This window comes from Kryptolebias marmoratus, linkage group LG17, assembly GCF_001649575.2.
Source record: "Kryptolebias marmoratus isolate JLee-2015 linkage group LG17, ASM164957v2, whole genome shotgun sequence".
Classification (NCBI taxonomy): domain Eukaryota; kingdom Metazoa; phylum Chordata; class Actinopteri; order Cyprinodontiformes; family Rivulidae; genus Kryptolebias; species Kryptolebias marmoratus.
The window spans coordinates 16,139,336-16,155,332 of NC_051446.1; the positions used below are offsets into that span (position 1 = coordinate 16,139,336).

A 15,997-nucleotide genomic window follows, 5' to 3' on the forward strand; every position below is an offset into this window, starting at 1 on the left:
GTAATCATCAAAATTAAACGAAATAAACATTTGAAATATATGAGTTTGTATGTAATGTATGAATATAATATACAAGTTTCACTTTTTAAATGGAATTACTGAAATCAATCTACTTTTTCATGATATTCTAATTTTATGACCAGCACCTGTAAACCTGTCTTCAACAGATGGACGTGGGGGAGAGTAAAGGTGGATCGGGTCTCCGACAGTACTACTTGTCAAAGATTGAAGAGCTGCAGGTGAGAAAGTGAATGCATCACATTCATGGGATATGGAACTGTGTGTTTTCTGCATACATAAAGTCTTTATTTCTACTTTAACAGTTAACGGTGAATGAAAAGAGTCAGAATCTCAGACGTCTGCAGGCACAAAGGAATGAGCTAAATGCCAAAGGTATGTTGTTTTGATTTCAGCAGCTTTGTTATATTGCAACATTTTATTTTATTTCGTCTTAAAAGCTGGTAGAGAAATAAAATATTTCCCTCTGTTTTGGGTCTTAGTGCGTCTCCTTCGTGAGGAGCTGCAGTTACTCCAGGAGCAGGGGTCCTATGTGGGCGAAGTGGTCAGAGTTATGGACAAGAAGAAAGTGTTGGTTAAGGTATGTTATGTTCATGCAGCGTGCTTCAGTTTGATTTGATGTCTGGCAGTTTGAATTAACGTGTTCTCTGATCAACTCAGGTGCATCCAGAAGGAAAGTTTGTTGTGGACGTGGACAAGAACATTGACATTAATGATGTGGGTATCGTTTTAGTAATGATTTGAAGCAGGACACGTAAAACTTGTTTCGCAATTATCACTAAAATGCTTTTGCAACACACGCCCCAGGTGACTCCAAACTGCCGCGTGGCTTTGCGGAACGACAGCTACACCCTGCACAAGATCCTGCCCAACAAAGTGGACCCTCTGGTGTCCCTCATGATGGTGGAGAAGGTGCCAGACTCCACCTACGAAATGATTGGTGGCCTGGATAAGCAAATCAAGGAGATCAAAGAAGTCATCGAGCTGCCTGTCAAGCACCCGGAGCTGTTCGAGGCTTTGGGAATTGCACAGCCGAAGGTGAGTGATCGTTGAGGGAGCTGATGGGAAAAACAGCTCATGCATTCAAAAAGTTAAGGTCTTTGTAGAAGTTGTAAATATAATGTAGCTACAGATGAGTAATAAAATCACTGGGAAAAAAAGAAACCTTAAGTAATGAGTTATTTTCTGATTGGTGTGAGGAATAAAAAGTATGAATATAGCACTGTCTGTATAAAGCAAACCAAAATCACCACTTTAATGTCATCTAAAACCCAGATTCCTACATTATTCAGCTCCAGGATGATGTTTTTGCTTTGCTCCTCCCGTGCAGGGTGTGCTGTTGTACGGGCCTCCAGGAACAGGGAAGACCCTGCTGGCCAGAGCGGTGGCCCACCACACCGACTGTACCTTCATCAGAGTGTCTGGTTCTGAACTGGTCCAGAAATTTATTGGAGAGGGTGAGCGCTTGTTTCTTCTCAATGCTTTCATTCGCGTTTACCCTTTAGGGTTTTTTTATTTTTAATGTACGTTTTCGAACCCCAGGTGCTCGTATGGTGCGCGAGTTGTTTGTCATGGCGAGAGAACACGCTCCCTCCATCATTTTCATGGACGAGATCGACTCCATCGGCTCCTCTCGTCTGGAGGGCGGCTCAGGTGGGGACAGTGAGGTGCAGAGGACGATGCTGGAGCTGCTCAATCAGCTGGACGGCTTTGAGGCAACCAAGAACATCAAGGTATCACAGAAACACTGTTTTAACAAGTTTTGGATCTTTTAAAATGAGGACAACCATTGTATTGTAGTTGCACTTACCACTAAAGATTTGTAGGAAATTGTCTTGTTCCACATCTTTTCTGAAAGTTTTTTTCCAAGTTGAAATGAGCTCATTCTGACTCATTTAATAATGATTTAACCTTTCAAACTAAAAGTACCCCCCACATCCCATGTATTATTCTGAAAACTAAAGTCTTTTTCCACCTAGAATGGGCCATTTACTAATTAGACTAAAATTAAAAGTTGATTAAGGTTACAAAATATGACACATTCAACTACGATGGCATACTATGAACATTTTAGTGAAATGACCAAATGAGGCTCATCTGTCAGCGGTGTCTAGTCCTGGTGGGCCACAATCCTGCATGTTTTAGATGTTTTCCTGTTAATCATCAGGTGTGTTAAAGCAGAGAAACAACTAAAACATGCAGGATAGTGGCCCTCAAGGACTAGATGCCAATGACCTATGTAATTTACAATTTTAAACAAATTGTCAGTGTTTGTTTGTTTATATCCTTTTATTTACTATTTTGTTCTGTCTTTGCAGGTCATCATGGCCACCAACCGTATTGACATCTTGGACTCAGCTCTGCTCAGGCCAGGAAGGATCGACAGGAAGATCGAGTTCCCCCCTCCTAACGAAGAGGTAGTTAACAGCGGCGTCATGAAAGCACTTCAGTTTTCACTAATTATTCAGTGTGATAATCTATTTGAACATCTGTGCAATTTTGCATTAACAGGCCCGTCTGGACATCCTGAAGATCCACTCCAGAAAGATGAACCTGACCCGTGGCATTAACCTGAGGAAGATTGCAGAGCTCATGCCGGGAGCCTCTGGTGCTGAGGTTAAGGTGAGAATTAGTCTGGTAATTAAAGGAACGCAGGCGTCAAATCAGAGAGCGTCTAACTCAAGTCACATATTGTGTGCTGCAGGGGGTCTGCACAGAGGCAGGGATGTATGCTCTGAGAGAACGGAGGGTTCACGTCACTCAGGAGGACTTTGAGATGGCTGTGGCAAAGGTTAGTTTAACAAATTATGTTTTGCTTTTCTTAACTAGTAATTTCCTTATAAAACCTTCCTTGTTGTTCATCAGGTGATGCAGAAAGACAGCGAGAAGAACATGTCCATCAAAAAGCTGTGGAAGTAAAACTGTCCAACTACATGTGTATATTTTCCTTTGTTTAAGCTTTCTAATTGTTACATAAGTCGATAAAATAAATGGTTTCCCCAATTAGTACATTCTGATTATTTCAATAGCAGCAATCAGTCTCCAGAGAGTCAGGTTTATTCTCTCATTTAACAATTTAATCCTTTGGAGATTCAACACGTTCCATATGGCACTTCACAACACAGGTCTCATAAGTGATCAGAGCAGATCTTTGATTAAAAACTCGCATGCCGGTGAAAGCTGTCATCCAACCGCTGTAATACGGAGATATGCTGTGTGAATACTGTAGGTACATTTTGCTACAACTGTCCGGAGTTCAGACTGAAGACAATACAACGATGACACCACTTAGCTATCACAAACCCACACACATGGAATAGTTACATCATGGCAGTAAACACTTGAGCGCTCCACAGCTTTGTGTCCTTGCAGAGTGGTCCGTTTCGTTTTACCTCCCGGAGCAGAGAGCTCAGTCCGCTAACGCCTCACCCAGCACACAGGCACCCACTGCAGCTCCGTCTGCACCTTCTCCAGAACAGTCTGGAGCTCCGCTAAGGCACTCAGGGGGTCCTCCTTCACCAGGACGTAGTCGGCCCAATGGCCGAAGCACACATCCATCCTCTCCGCTGACTGCTTCATTTCCTGGAGGTCGTCCTCCTAATGAGATCAGTGAGGGTCACCGGTGAAGAGCAGGAATGTGCAATCTGCATCAATAAGCATGAAATATAAAACTTCACATGCATTATCTTTTTACCGTGATCCCTGCACTCAGTGAGGAAGAGGAGCCGAAGGGTTTTCTCTGACCGTCAAACATGCGAGGTCTCACAAATATGACGAACGGTTTGAACTCGGCTGTTCGCAGCGTCTTTAGAGCCTGGAGGGTGCAGACATATTTGTGACAGTTAAAACATGAGTATATTGGGTAAAGTGGCTCATATAATATTACATTTACTGCAATGAGGACAGAAGAAGGAAGAAAAGATCAAGATTTCCTTTTTTAGATTGATGACAGGTTATTTGCTCCACCATGTAAACAATCCAGCTACTCAGTCAATGAAAGCCAGTGAGAAAAATCAAAACAATGAAATGAATGCAGTTTCTGTGTCTTAATTTGTTCACGATCCTTAGAACTTTGTCTCAGAAATGCAACATTGACCTCTTTTTCTTTTGGGCTTGTTTTAATCAATTTGTTTACTTGCTCTCTGGTACTGAATGGGTTATTGACTGAGGACAAATGGTGAACCTTATCTATGACACAAAAACATGTAACAATCCAAATGTCTATTCAAGTCAAACTCAGCAAGAACAAAGACAGAAAATGAGAATAAATATGACTTTTCCAGGTGGAAGTTATTGTTAAAAGTCAAAGGTTCTATGAACTGACATCAAAGTTGCTCTTTTTCACTTCAAAAATAACTAGCCTGCTGATAAAAATATTGCAGGACAGTGGATAAATGCACCCGAGGTGGCTGCTATTTCTAACTTCACCTCTAGATGTCACTAATTGAACTCTGAACTTTTAATTGGTTGATTGTGCTGCATACTAACCTCTGGTTGGACATCCACTAAGCAGACCTTGTTCTGATTCAAAACTCGGTGGATGGACTCTAAACTGGTGCCGTACAGATTCTCTTTATACTCCCCGTATTCAATAAATCTGCAGAAACACAGCGCCATCATCAGTTCTTACAAGCAAACTTGCACTGGCTAAAAAGGGTGAGATAAAAAAAGCTCTGCTACTTACTTGCCGTTCTGAATATCAGCCTCAAACGCTGCTCTGCTGATGAAGTGGTACTCCACTCCTTCTCTCTCGTGGCTCTTCCTGGCTCGAGTGGTGTCTTCAGAGCACATGGTCGAAACAGAGTGAATCAAACTCAATGTCAGGTTTAATTCACAAGCCTTTTAAAATGGACATCATAGACAGGCTGAAAACGTGAACCAACCTAACATTCCTTGAATAATGCAAATCGCCGGCCATCTTTCATGCCCAAGTTTGAGACTAAAATCACCGTTTTGGTGACGATATGTGCAGTCTCACATGATATTGCAGAATCCTGAATGATCTGTTAGTGCTTGGAGTGTGTGTTGTGCATGACTGTCAGCTACTACCTAAAAAATAGTAAAGCCATTTTTGAATTGGGCTGACTCCACATCCTAATCAGCCGTAGATGTACAGCGAGTAATTATTTGGAGAGTTTCACTGAAATTTGTCCAGTGGATCATGAGATATGATGCCGTCAGACAAACAAATACACGACATGAGCAGAAACACTCTCCTCCTTTCACCTTTGGCAGAAAACAGGACTTACGAGGCACAGCCAAACCGTATCGTCGAGGATTCTCAGCTATCACCTTCTGTTTCAGCTCGGTGATCCGAGCTCCTAATGAACCTGTGAGAACAGCAGGATGACAGAGAGGAGAGTTCATATCTACACGCACTCATCAACCTCAAACAGCTCTTCTGAGAACGTGTGTGTGTGTGTGTACCTACCTATCAGTACTATAAGGCGGGGCCTCTCACCAGACCGCGGCACATATTGTGTGACTTCTTCATAAATCAGGAACTCTGTTTGTTTGGCATCTGGAGTTTGTGCTTCTGCAGGTGAATCCTGATGATCTTTCCTGAGGCGGAAGCTCCTGCGCAGGCTGGCTGTACAGGAAGGGCCAGAGATTAGATATTAGTATACAGATATTATTATTAATTCTCACACAAATCTAAGACTCAGAAAGTTGCTCTAATAATGCACAAAAAAACTGTAACAATCTGTAGTTTTTTCATTTGATAAAAACACGTATGAAAAAAAACGAACAGTAAAAAAGGTTTTTTGTTGCGTAAATAACTGAATTTACAGATCACACTGCCACTGCGACACCCTGACTTACAGAAATGCAAGTTTAATTTATCGGATCAGACTTTCCACTCGTGCCAAACACCCCACAGAACACACACAGTCAACAACATGAACACCATTAGGAACCAGGAAGAGTACCTGAGTAAAAATCCCATGAGAAAGCATGGCCACAGATGGCAGGGGCCGCCTTACACTTGGGAGAAACTACAGCTCATATTAGACCATTTTTTTCAACCATTATTACGAGAAAAGCCCAGAAGCCGTGCATGCTCGTCTGCGCCTCAAATGCAAGCAGTGAAATTCGGCGCGGAGAAGTGGCCGATCCGATAAATAAGAAGCAGCTATGAAAGGCCACGGAGACAGAGAAGCTTGGTGGCTGCAGCAGACGGTCGAACGGTACTCAAACAAAACTCCTGCTGTGTTCGGTGAAGCAGTCCAACAGCTCATGTACATCTGCCACAGACTGGACACCTACGGAAAGCCATTCAAGTCTATCCTCTGGGGACCAGGACCGCACAAAGACACACAGGAATCAATCTTAATTTAACTATTTGAGTCCGAAACATCCCTCAAATCATGTCGTCATGTAAACAGTCCGGTGACAGATTGAGTCACTGAGTTTTTGGGGGCTTTAGTTGTACTGAAGCAAACTGGACTTGTGCACGACCATGTTGAGATCTCTTCATGACCAAACACGTCTACTGCCCTACATTCAAACGATGTTTCATTTAAAGTCTATTAATCTGACAACTATTAAACTACTTTAAACAACAAGTAGACCAATTTGCCCAGTAGCTACAGTTTGTTCATAAAACAATAAAAGGAAACCTTTCTGAACACTGTTTTTAATGGTAAAAGGTTGTTGTACCAGGTAGATCGTCTCTCAGTTGTTTCAATATATTTAAATTGTTAAAGAATTTTCAGGTTTGTATTACTTGTTTGGCAAAACAAATGATTTGCCGTGAAGAACCGTGAATAATTATAAAGACAAGTTTTACAAACCAACCAGCCGGTTTAACAAGGAAAACTGAAACTCTCCTGGTGTGGATCCTGTGGAGGGGTTCATAAATGAGAAACGACTGAAGTCCACACTGATGAGGTTTAAAAACAACGGAGCTGTTTGGAGTTTCAGCTTTTTAGACAGGTGCCAGGTTCAGGAGTGAGGCAAGGCATCAGGTTATGAATTCTGAAAGGTTTCATCTTTTAAACCACAAAACACAAGTTACAGAGACTTGTGACCCAACTATTGCTTGTTAGGTTCACAAACATTGCCCCATCTACCAATATATTGTTTCTTTTATCCATTCTTGACCCCTCTTTTTACCTTTTTGTAACAGTTATGGCTAAATATGTTACTAGCAACAATGTAAATTTTCTCACTCAGTGTTTTATGGCCCACAGTGGGCTCCTGAGCCCAACTGTGGGAACCATCAATTTAAAGAATAAATTAAGTGTTATCTGCGCTAATACTAAAAATCAAACATATGGAAGATAATTTAATTCACAGAACCACCTAGTAAGCTCTCAGAACAAACCAATGGAAAAAGAGATGCCAACTTGTCCAAACTGTTGCATTTCTGCCACAAACAGAAAGCCAAGCTGGACTCAATCTTTGCATCCTGCAAGTTTCACAGGAAACAAGCAGAGTTTCTCTTCGCTACGCAGCACAAAGCGGTTCACTTTAAACACCACAACATCAATCTGCAGCCTCTAAAAGGAAGCATGAATCAGCGCACAGACTGAGCGAACGCGACGTGGCGGCGATCAGCAGAGAGGCGGAGTTTGTGCTTCCTCACCTCCGTCCTTTCCGTTCTGAGCGCCTTTACTGTCGCAGTCCTCTGTGGGACAACAAGCAGGGAGAGAAGAGAAGGTCAGAGAAGGGAGGAGATGATGGCGGGACTCTGATGCACCAACACGCAGCCGGGGGAGGGGAGGGACAGTGAGGACGGGTGGGACAGAACTGCAGCTGTGAAATCAAATCAACTAAATTTACAAAAAAAAAAAAACGACACAACATGGAACGGACAGTGACGAGAATCAGAACGGTTCATATTCTCTGATCCCGTGTGTGTTTGCTTGTTTTATTTAGAGATAAAGCTACAAATTCAGTCATGAAGTCTTTGTGATGTTGGCTCTCGAGGTGGAAAACACAAAAAAGTAAAAAATACATTTTACAAAAGTCCAACAAAATTAAAGTCAACATTTAAACTTTTTAACTGAACCTTTGCTGAAATATTTACACTTTTGTTTTGGTTTGTTTAGGTTTATTTTTCTGTTTAGTTTTGTTCAATGTCTGCAAAAGCTGTGCTTTTCCTGCTGCGTTATTTATTTCAGGTTTTTTTAAAGAGTCGATTGTTGTGTTTTGCACCTCAGAGGAGCCGGTCCTGAGAATGAGACATGATATCTAACAGGAGGGTCCATCTACGTACCTCTCTCAGTCCGATCATCTGAAGTGAGCAGTGTGAGAGGAACACAAAACATCACTGTGACAAACTGAATCCATTTACATGATAAAGTCCCAACACTCTTTAAAATGTGTCACCTTTAAACTGTTGGAGCTAAAACACTGTTCACCATCTCTTCTGTCTGTACTGTTCATGTTAAAGTGGAGACATATTTAATAAGTTTATCAAAACCCGATTTATCACACATGCTTCTACGACTACTTTCTAAACCCAGCTCAGTCAGTTTCAGGGTTCAGCTTTAACTCCAGCAGGAATCTACTTTGTTTCATATCATCTTTAAATTGCATCAATTGTTTATTTTCCCAAAGATTAAACTCATCTCCTTTATAATCTCCACTCTCCATGCCCTTGGATAAATTGGTTTTGACCCTAAATACAAGTCGTGTGGTCTAAGCTTCTTGTATTTTTTGTGGTTGTAGATCAAAGGAGACCATTTATGTGCTTGGGGTTAAATAAAACTTACATGCAGGAGCTTTGGAGGGAACGGGAGAAGGACAGGAACTCATTTTCATTCTGTATCTCAGGCGTCTGGGAGGAAAACAAAACGACTGATGTCATTTTGAATTAAAAAAAAAAAGGCAGAAATGTTCAAGTTGGAAACAGCAACAAAAACAAATGTTAAAACTGCTGTTAGTGGCTCATTATGGTCACCAAGGTAACCACACAACTGTGTCTCTCACTCCCTGACTGCAAAGTTAACGAGGCAGACTGAAAAATAAGTCTCAAACAAGCACTGTGCAAAAACTATAAGTCAGATCTTTAAAATGTTTGAACCGTGAGCGACAGAAGACTGATTCATTTCCAGTTTTGAGCTAAAACTTAATTAATTTACCTCTCCTGAAACTGTGTGGAGGGGATGAGGGCGGCACGCAGGTTACAGTCGCCCACCCTCTTGGCCTGCCACCAGGTGGCGTCCTCCTGGCTCACCACCTGAAGAATGTCCCCCCTCTTGAAAGGAAGTCCTGCCTCTTGGCACGGTGTAGCTTTGTCCTCGAAAGGCGTGTAGTCGAACAGAGCTCGAAGGTAAACCTTCAGTGAGAGTATATATTCAGTTAGCATGTTGTTAAAAATCCATTTTGAACACCAAAAACAGTTTAAAAAATAAAAAAAAATTAGATTCTTACATCGTTGCTTGTTCACATGGTGGCCAAGAACTAAATGAGATCAGTGCTTTTTTAACTTGTGCAAATATGAACCAAACTAGTTCATTAAGTGAGTTTGAGTCCGTATGAAATCAACTTTGATAAATGTTTTCTTATTAATGAATCATGTTGCAGTATCAGGTAACTAATGACTGATTAACTGATGATTAGTAACAGGTTAAAATAAATCAACAGAAGTGAGGTGAGGTGGTGCAACAGCCACTTCAACTAAATATCCATAAACTGAAGGACACGATCCTCCTTTCTGTCCAATAATCAACAGATCAGCTGTGGAGACGGCTGAGTCTTACAAATACCTCGGGACAGTCATCGACAAGAATCCAACCCTGCAGAGAATGTTTCATCTGCACAAACTGGATGGTTTTAATGTTGAAAAGACTCTGATGGTTTTATATTACTGATCTTTTATTGAGGCAGTTTTAATCTTCTGTTTAATCTCTTTTTCCTCCAACCCTTCCAATGCTGCCAGTAAAACAGGTCCCTCTCTTGTACAAATCTATGACAGACGAGTTTGTGCAGAAAGTTCGCTCAATACATATAAGGAAATTATTTTTCTTCCCTCGGGACAAATATAAATGCTCCCTCAGGCCAGAACTCAAGGCTATAAATGCTCTGTTGTTCCATGTGCAATCAATTTTCATCAGTCTTAATTGCTTAATCTATCAGCGCTTTATTGATCTTTTTTTTTACTGTTTTTAACTCAAGTTTGGTTGTTTAGGTTCTAATGTCCTTTTTTATGTAATGCACATTTCATTGTATTTATTATTTATTCTCTTGGTAGCATTTTTTTTGTACTACCACTGGTAAAGTCCAATTTTCCCCTTTGAAGGACAAAATTGAATTTGCAATCAGGAGAATTTAAAGACCAGAAACATGAGAATAGTGCTGCACAATCACAGAGTGTCATATTATGCAGCAACAACCTGTTTTACAACACTTAGGTTTATTGCAAACAGATGGTTTTTAGACCTTTTATACCTTCTCAGGGCTTGCCGTTTTCTCATTTCCAGTTTAATGTTTAGCTAAGTATTGTTTTACAACAGCTGGAGGTGATGCAGTCACTATGTACCGAGTTGTCCTTCCTTGTAGTTAAATCTAGTTGAACTCTTTTGCTCACCCTGCTCTCCTTCAGTTTGTCGTCTTCTGCAACAGCTGGGATGATTTTCAGTGTGATGGAGCCTTGTGACTGAGACTGATCAGAACAGCATGTTTTTATACAGCATCAGTAACAGCAATACAGAGGGATTATATGACCTCACTTGACAGGTTCTTCTCTTCTTACCAGAATCTGACTAATCTCATCGGGTCTTTTGTGAGTTATCAGGTTCCCGTTAACTTCTCGAAGCTCGTCTCCCACGTGCACCAGACCTGGAAACAACACAAGCAGAGGCAGATTCATTAATCAGACAAGATTTGCTACTTTAAAAACGTCTATCTGCAACTGGCTGTGCCTGTGCATATTTAAGCAATTACAAAGTAGGAAGCTGAAGATGCAGCAGCAGCTGCTACAACCAGTTCACTGCAGCCCACAATTCAGCTTTTTTCAAGTAAAAATCCTCTTCTTTCTGTATATATTTTATGTCTTCTAAGTGCTGTTAAATACGTGTATTTAAGTTAGGAAATTGTGTTATATTTTTGTGAAACAGAAAATACAGCTTGGCCAAAAAAAAGGGAAATAATTAATGTTGTATATCAGCCATCAGATGCCCTAATTTCTGATTTATTCTGGCCATAAAAAAACAAACAAAAAAAATATTGGTCTAGACACAATCAACTGAACCAAAACAAATGTATGTGTGTGTGTGTGTGTGTGTGTGTGTGTGTGTGTGTGTAGAAGGATGAGTATTATTTATGAAATCAGTAATGAGTGAAAAAAAAAGATTCCCATTGGCAACAAGTCAACAATGTCTCCATGGAAACAGCTAGTCATTTGTAATCTCAAAATATGCAATTTTGTAGCAGTAATCCCAAGGATTTGATGTCTGATGACAGTTCACAGTTTAATCTCCTCACTTCTCTGTCCATGCATCAGCCTGGCGAAGATGGAAGTCTGGTGTATAAAAGAAAGATTACTGCACTTTGTGTCTATAGTAGGTTTAGGATTATTTACATATGCCCCCCCCCCCTGCAGCAGATGTAGCCTTCTATGTTCATTTCTCCCCCCCCCCCCCATCGAAACTAAAAAGGACTGAATTGACTACAGTAATATACAGCACTCACCACTGCGGTCGGCCGCCCCTCCCCTCATGATTCTGGCCACAATTACAGCTCCTGTGGCCTCGTCTCTCCGGATAGTTGCTCCCTGTTGAACACAGAGAAACAGCAATAAAGCAGATTTTCAAACATATCTGATTTTCAGCTCAGTGAGCTGAGACAGACCTCCGATAGTCGAGTCAAAGCATGCGTGTACTGCCGTGGTGTTTACTTGCGAAAATCAATAGCTTCAATGAAAAGTAAATGTCAAAATCCTCCATTAATAGGAGCTCTGATAGGTAGGGATCAATAAAGTCTCCAACGTTTGTGCTTTTACGGGCCGTTCAGACCGTGTGCTTCATATCGGTTTATATTAGCTTTGGTAATCTGAACTCAGCAAAGTTCATACCCCAAAGAGGTTTCACGCTCGGGTGTCGATTACCCGCTCTGTGTGCAGAAACACACACAGCTACGTCACACAGACGGCTGTCAGTGAGCAACAAACAGGACATCGTCACAATACATTCAGGCAGCTGAACTATGTTATTATTTAGACATGAACACGACTTGGAGACATCCGAGTCAAATTTTTGTAGTTCTTTCTTGATGAGCCTAATTATCCAACAGATGCAATTTAAGAAAAATACAGGAGCATACAATGATTAGTGACTTTAATGAACTCAGTGTCAAAGGAAACACTTATTTTAACCTGTAAAAATCTGTGGTGTGCCGACAGCTGTCATCTGATTTACACAGCTTCACTGGGAACGTTACATCAGTGCTGTTTAATGACATGAATATAATGTGACATAATGATTATTAAATACAAACAAAATGGATCTTTTTATTGAGAAGGATTCTGATAAACAGTAAGTTAAAACATTTACCATAAAAAAAACTAAACTATCAAACAAAAAAGCATATGTTCTGAATATTTCTAAGGATAGTTGTTTAATTGTAATAAGTCAACAGGCAGCTGAGAGGACAAAAGACAATTAGCCCATCCTATCTTAGCATAAGTAATTTGTAGTCTAAAATATTGGAAATCATTCTGGGAGCAACATCCACAGGACAGTAAAAAGAGAAAGACTGGTTTTCTTACATCACTTACCTCAGCTGGAGCCAAAGTAATGAAATGGTAACTTAGGTTTTATATTTCCAGGGATGGTTAATATAAATGGATCAATAGAACCAACCCCTCTCTAACATTTACAATGAAACTAAGAAAATTACCATCAAATAATAACAGATTGTTTTACATTTTGAGCAGCATCAAAAGTCATAGAAACCTCCTAAAGGGGCAATTTTTAAAACTTGCTTCTTGAATCTCAGATATGGAGCTTTTGTTGTTGAAATGTAATCAATAAGATTTTATAATGAACACGTTAGCCCGCCCACACAACATCACCGCTGGCCGTCACTGCATATTTCTATACAGAAGAAAAATGGGGGCGCAGCACCAGAACAACAACAACACATTCTGCACACGAGCCAGAGTCTAATCTACCGTTACTGAACAGAACAGGAACAAAGCTAGAACCAAACCGACTTTATCTAAATTCGAAGCAGCATCTGTGGCACTTTTAGTCTTACCCCCACGAGGATGTAAAATGTGTATTCTCCCTTTTGGTTTTTGACAAGTTAACATCAAAACTACTTCTTGAATTTTGCTTAAAGAACTAATCTCATTCGCTACATAAACACTACACTGAAATAAACCGACTTAAAAGGGAAAGAGTGTTCTCACCAGCGGCTCCTTGTTCTTAACCAGGCGGACAATCTTCACCGACTCTTCCTCGAAGTCATCGTCCAAATCCTCCGGCAGCGGCGGAAGCACCGGGTCGAACTTCTTCTGGGCCACAATGTCGTGAGCTGACAGCACTGCCTGCACGAGCCAAACAGAGACATTAATACTTCAGATACCAAAATAGATTAAGATAGGAAAAAATATACATAAAGACATCCTTAAAGAGTAGAAAAAAATAAAATAAAATCTACTGTTGGAGAAGAAAAGAAATATAAACAAGACACATCTCTGTTAATGGTTGCTCTTGTTTCAGTCATTTATTCCTCCAAGAAAACTTTTAACCTGAACAAAATCACTTGATCAGAGTAAAACTGACGTCTTGTCTGCATCCAAGAGAAGGAAGAGGGATGAAGACAGCTCTGGCGCTCGTGTTATATAATCAATGATCAACTTGGAGGAAAATTAGAGCAGCTCAGAGAGAGGAAATAAAAAAAAAAGAGGTTAAATTACCGTCCAAGAGATCAAACACCAGAAGAAATGGGTTTAGATACAGACAAGAACAAGTCCAGCATTTGTTAGTCTTTCTTTCTGCTTGTACCTTCAGATGAGGCGTGCTCAGCAGGAGGAGGAGTTCTCGCTCATCTTCGTGCAGCGGTCCGTTCTGAAGCTCTTCTGCCAGCTGATGAGACGACAAGAAACTTACCACCATATTTCCTATTTTAGGGTCTACTCTACACGATGCGTTACAATGATTTTCAGAAAATGTGCTCAGCTTGACTAGATTGAAAGTCAAATTAAACATGATTGCACCTACATCTTCTGCCAGACAGGAGGCGCTGTGCAGGACCGGAGTGGGGCTGTACTTCTCATACTGCTTCAGCTTCTCGTGGATCTGAGACGGTCAAACAGAAACGTGTGAACGCGCAGCTTACAGAATCAGCACTTCTTTGACTTGAGACAGAGTTGGAGTTCATAAAAGGCACGGAGAAAAGTCCTAAACCATATCGAACCAGAAATATCTGCCTACCTTCATGAGGTAACTGATGCTTTTCTCACTGAAGACATCTCTGAGGAAGACCAGGTCCTCTTTGTGGTTGGCATCAGGGTGGAGCTGAGACGTGAGAAGGGCCAGAGTCTCGTGCAGCCCTGTGATTAGTTAAAAGAAGAACATTTATTTTATAAGTATAAACTACACTGCAGTTAAGTTTGAACATTCTTCCTCTACAATTTAGCCTTTCCAATGAGACTTGCAGGATTATTTAGTTTTCCTACAAAAACACGTGAAACGTATCCATAACAGGGCAAACCTGCCATATTACAGCGTGTGTATCATTTAGAAGCATGAACAAAGTACCTGTACTTGCAGACACGATGGGCATGTTTGATCATTCAGAGGAGGATGAGGAGACAAAGAACAAGGAGGGCGACGAAGGTCGGCTGCAGATTCTCACAAAGGCTCCAGTTTTCTTCAGCTCCTCACGTGCAGATGAAGTTAAAAATCACAGACTCCACTGGAAACAGAAACAAACGATGTGACAGCACTCTAAAACACACTTAGATCCACATCCAAAAAGGACAACATAAAGAGGAAGTTTGTTCTCCTGCAGGTAGTTTGAGGTTTAGTAGATTACTGATTATTATAATAATCCAATATTATCCAAACTACACCTTTCCTCGTGTGATGCTAACAGGAAGACCTATATTTACATTTAAATCCCCCCCCATGTGACAGAACGTGTAATCCGCCGCATGCAGACAGTGATCAATCGATTCATCACAGCGCTGGAGCTTCACCACGCTCAAATTAATAGCTGCTCTCTTTGCCGAGGCACGAAGCTTTCATTTGATTCCAAACTGTGTGCTGTACTGGAAAAAGAAAAAAAAAGCGAGGTCAAATAAAACCCCGAGTACTTTTGTCCAGAAATTACTTCAACTCGTCACCTTGGCAACGCTACAGTTGTTGTACTTTTAAGTGAAAGCAGCTGTTTGCAGAAACGGTTCCTCCTGGTTTAAAGTTTCGTACACTCCTGCAGCTTCAGGTTGCCAGGATCCAGAGGTGTACATGTTTATGTTTTTATGTTTATGCCCATCGTGGTTGCAGACTACTGAGATATCACTTTTGCAGCCAACATTGTGTGCTGTCAGAAACATGAATCATACAGGAAATATTGGCGTTCCCCCTCCCAAAACAAATTTAAATAAACAAAAAACTGTATATAACAATCTTTGTATTAATAAGGGAATTGTTTTATTTTACTTCTAAGAGTCCTGACACCAAAGGAAAAGTGCTTCCACCTTCTGTTGAAACCACTTCACCTAAACCTGGTTTATTCAAGAAATATTCAATCATTTAGACGGCCCCAAACTCTGCCCATTAGTCTAATGACTAAATTTAATGTCAATGTTTTCATGTAATGGTAATGATTCAAATTATCCTGGATATTTTTGTTTATTATCTATACAAACACCTACACATTCCAAATAAAACTTGTCACTTCTATTTTAACTTTAAATCCCTGGTGGAAATAATGGGATTCATTGTGAATAAGGATCTTTAACTAACAAATATACTTGACACAGTTTTTATTTTCATTTTGTGTGTGTGTGTGTGTGTGTGTG

General features: G+C 40.6%; 2 protein-coding genes across 3 annotated transcripts in view; one reads left to right on the top strand and one right to left on the bottom strand.

Annotated features, from left to right (window-relative positions):
* Positions 1 to 3,024, top strand: part of psmc5 (proteasome 26S subunit, ATPase 5) — a 5,639-nt gene extending 2,615 nt beyond the window's left edge. Inside the window, exons 2-12 of the mRNA XM_017434121.2 lie at positions 168 to 239; positions 324 to 393; positions 501 to 598; positions 679 to 735; positions 826 to 1,056; positions 1,349 to 1,475; positions 1,561 to 1,751; positions 2,337 to 2,435; positions 2,530 to 2,640; positions 2,723 to 2,809; positions 2,884 to 3,024. Coding sequence (XP_017289610.1) covers positions 168 to 239; positions 324 to 393; positions 501 to 598; positions 679 to 735; positions 826 to 1,056; positions 1,349 to 1,475; positions 1,561 to 1,751; positions 2,337 to 2,435; positions 2,530 to 2,640; positions 2,723 to 2,809; positions 2,884 to 2,937 — 1,197 coding nt within the window. The 3' untranslated portion in view covers positions 2,938 to 3,024. The remainder of the gene's footprint in view (positions 1 to 167; positions 240 to 323; positions 394 to 500; positions 599 to 678; positions 736 to 825; positions 1,057 to 1,348; positions 1,476 to 1,560; positions 1,752 to 2,336; positions 2,436 to 2,529; positions 2,641 to 2,722; positions 2,810 to 2,883) is intronic.
* A 49-nt stretch (positions 3,025 to 3,073) lies between these two features.
* Positions 3,074 to 15,997, bottom strand: part of LOC108246002 (MAGUK p55 subfamily member 3-like) — a 17,093-nt gene continuing 4,169 nt past the window's right edge. The window contains exons 2-19 of one of the 2 annotated variants that reach the window (XM_017433317.2): positions 14,733 to 14,889; positions 14,406 to 14,524; positions 14,193 to 14,270; positions 13,977 to 14,057; positions 13,379 to 13,516; positions 11,659 to 11,740; positions 10,721 to 10,806; positions 10,556 to 10,630; positions 9,108 to 9,304; positions 8,739 to 8,803; positions 8,240 to 8,257; positions 7,607 to 7,648; positions 5,450 to 5,608; positions 5,268 to 5,348; positions 4,703 to 4,796; positions 4,507 to 4,615; positions 3,713 to 3,832; positions 3,074 to 3,615 (exon numbers count right to left, since the gene is read on the bottom strand). In XM_017433317.2, coding sequence (XP_017288806.1) covers positions 3,436 to 3,615; positions 3,713 to 3,832; positions 4,507 to 4,615; positions 4,703 to 4,796; positions 5,268 to 5,348; positions 5,450 to 5,608; positions 7,607 to 7,648; positions 8,240 to 8,257; positions 8,739 to 8,803; positions 9,108 to 9,304; positions 10,556 to 10,630; positions 10,721 to 10,806; positions 11,659 to 11,740; positions 13,379 to 13,516; positions 13,977 to 14,057; positions 14,193 to 14,270; positions 14,406 to 14,524; positions 14,733 to 14,757 — 1,749 coding nt within the window. In that variant the 5' untranslated portion in view covers positions 14,758 to 14,889 and the 3' untranslated portion in view covers positions 3,074 to 3,435. Of the gene's footprint in view, positions 3,616 to 3,712; positions 3,833 to 4,506; positions 4,616 to 4,702; positions 4,797 to 5,267; positions 5,349 to 5,449; positions 5,609 to 7,606; positions 7,712 to 8,239; positions 8,258 to 8,738; positions 8,804 to 9,107; positions 9,305 to 10,555; positions 10,631 to 10,720; positions 10,807 to 11,658; positions 11,741 to 13,378; positions 13,517 to 13,976; positions 14,058 to 14,192; positions 14,271 to 14,405; positions 14,525 to 14,732; positions 14,890 to 15,997 lie in introns of both variants that reach the window. The other variant, XM_017433307.2, reaches the window with a different exon arrangement.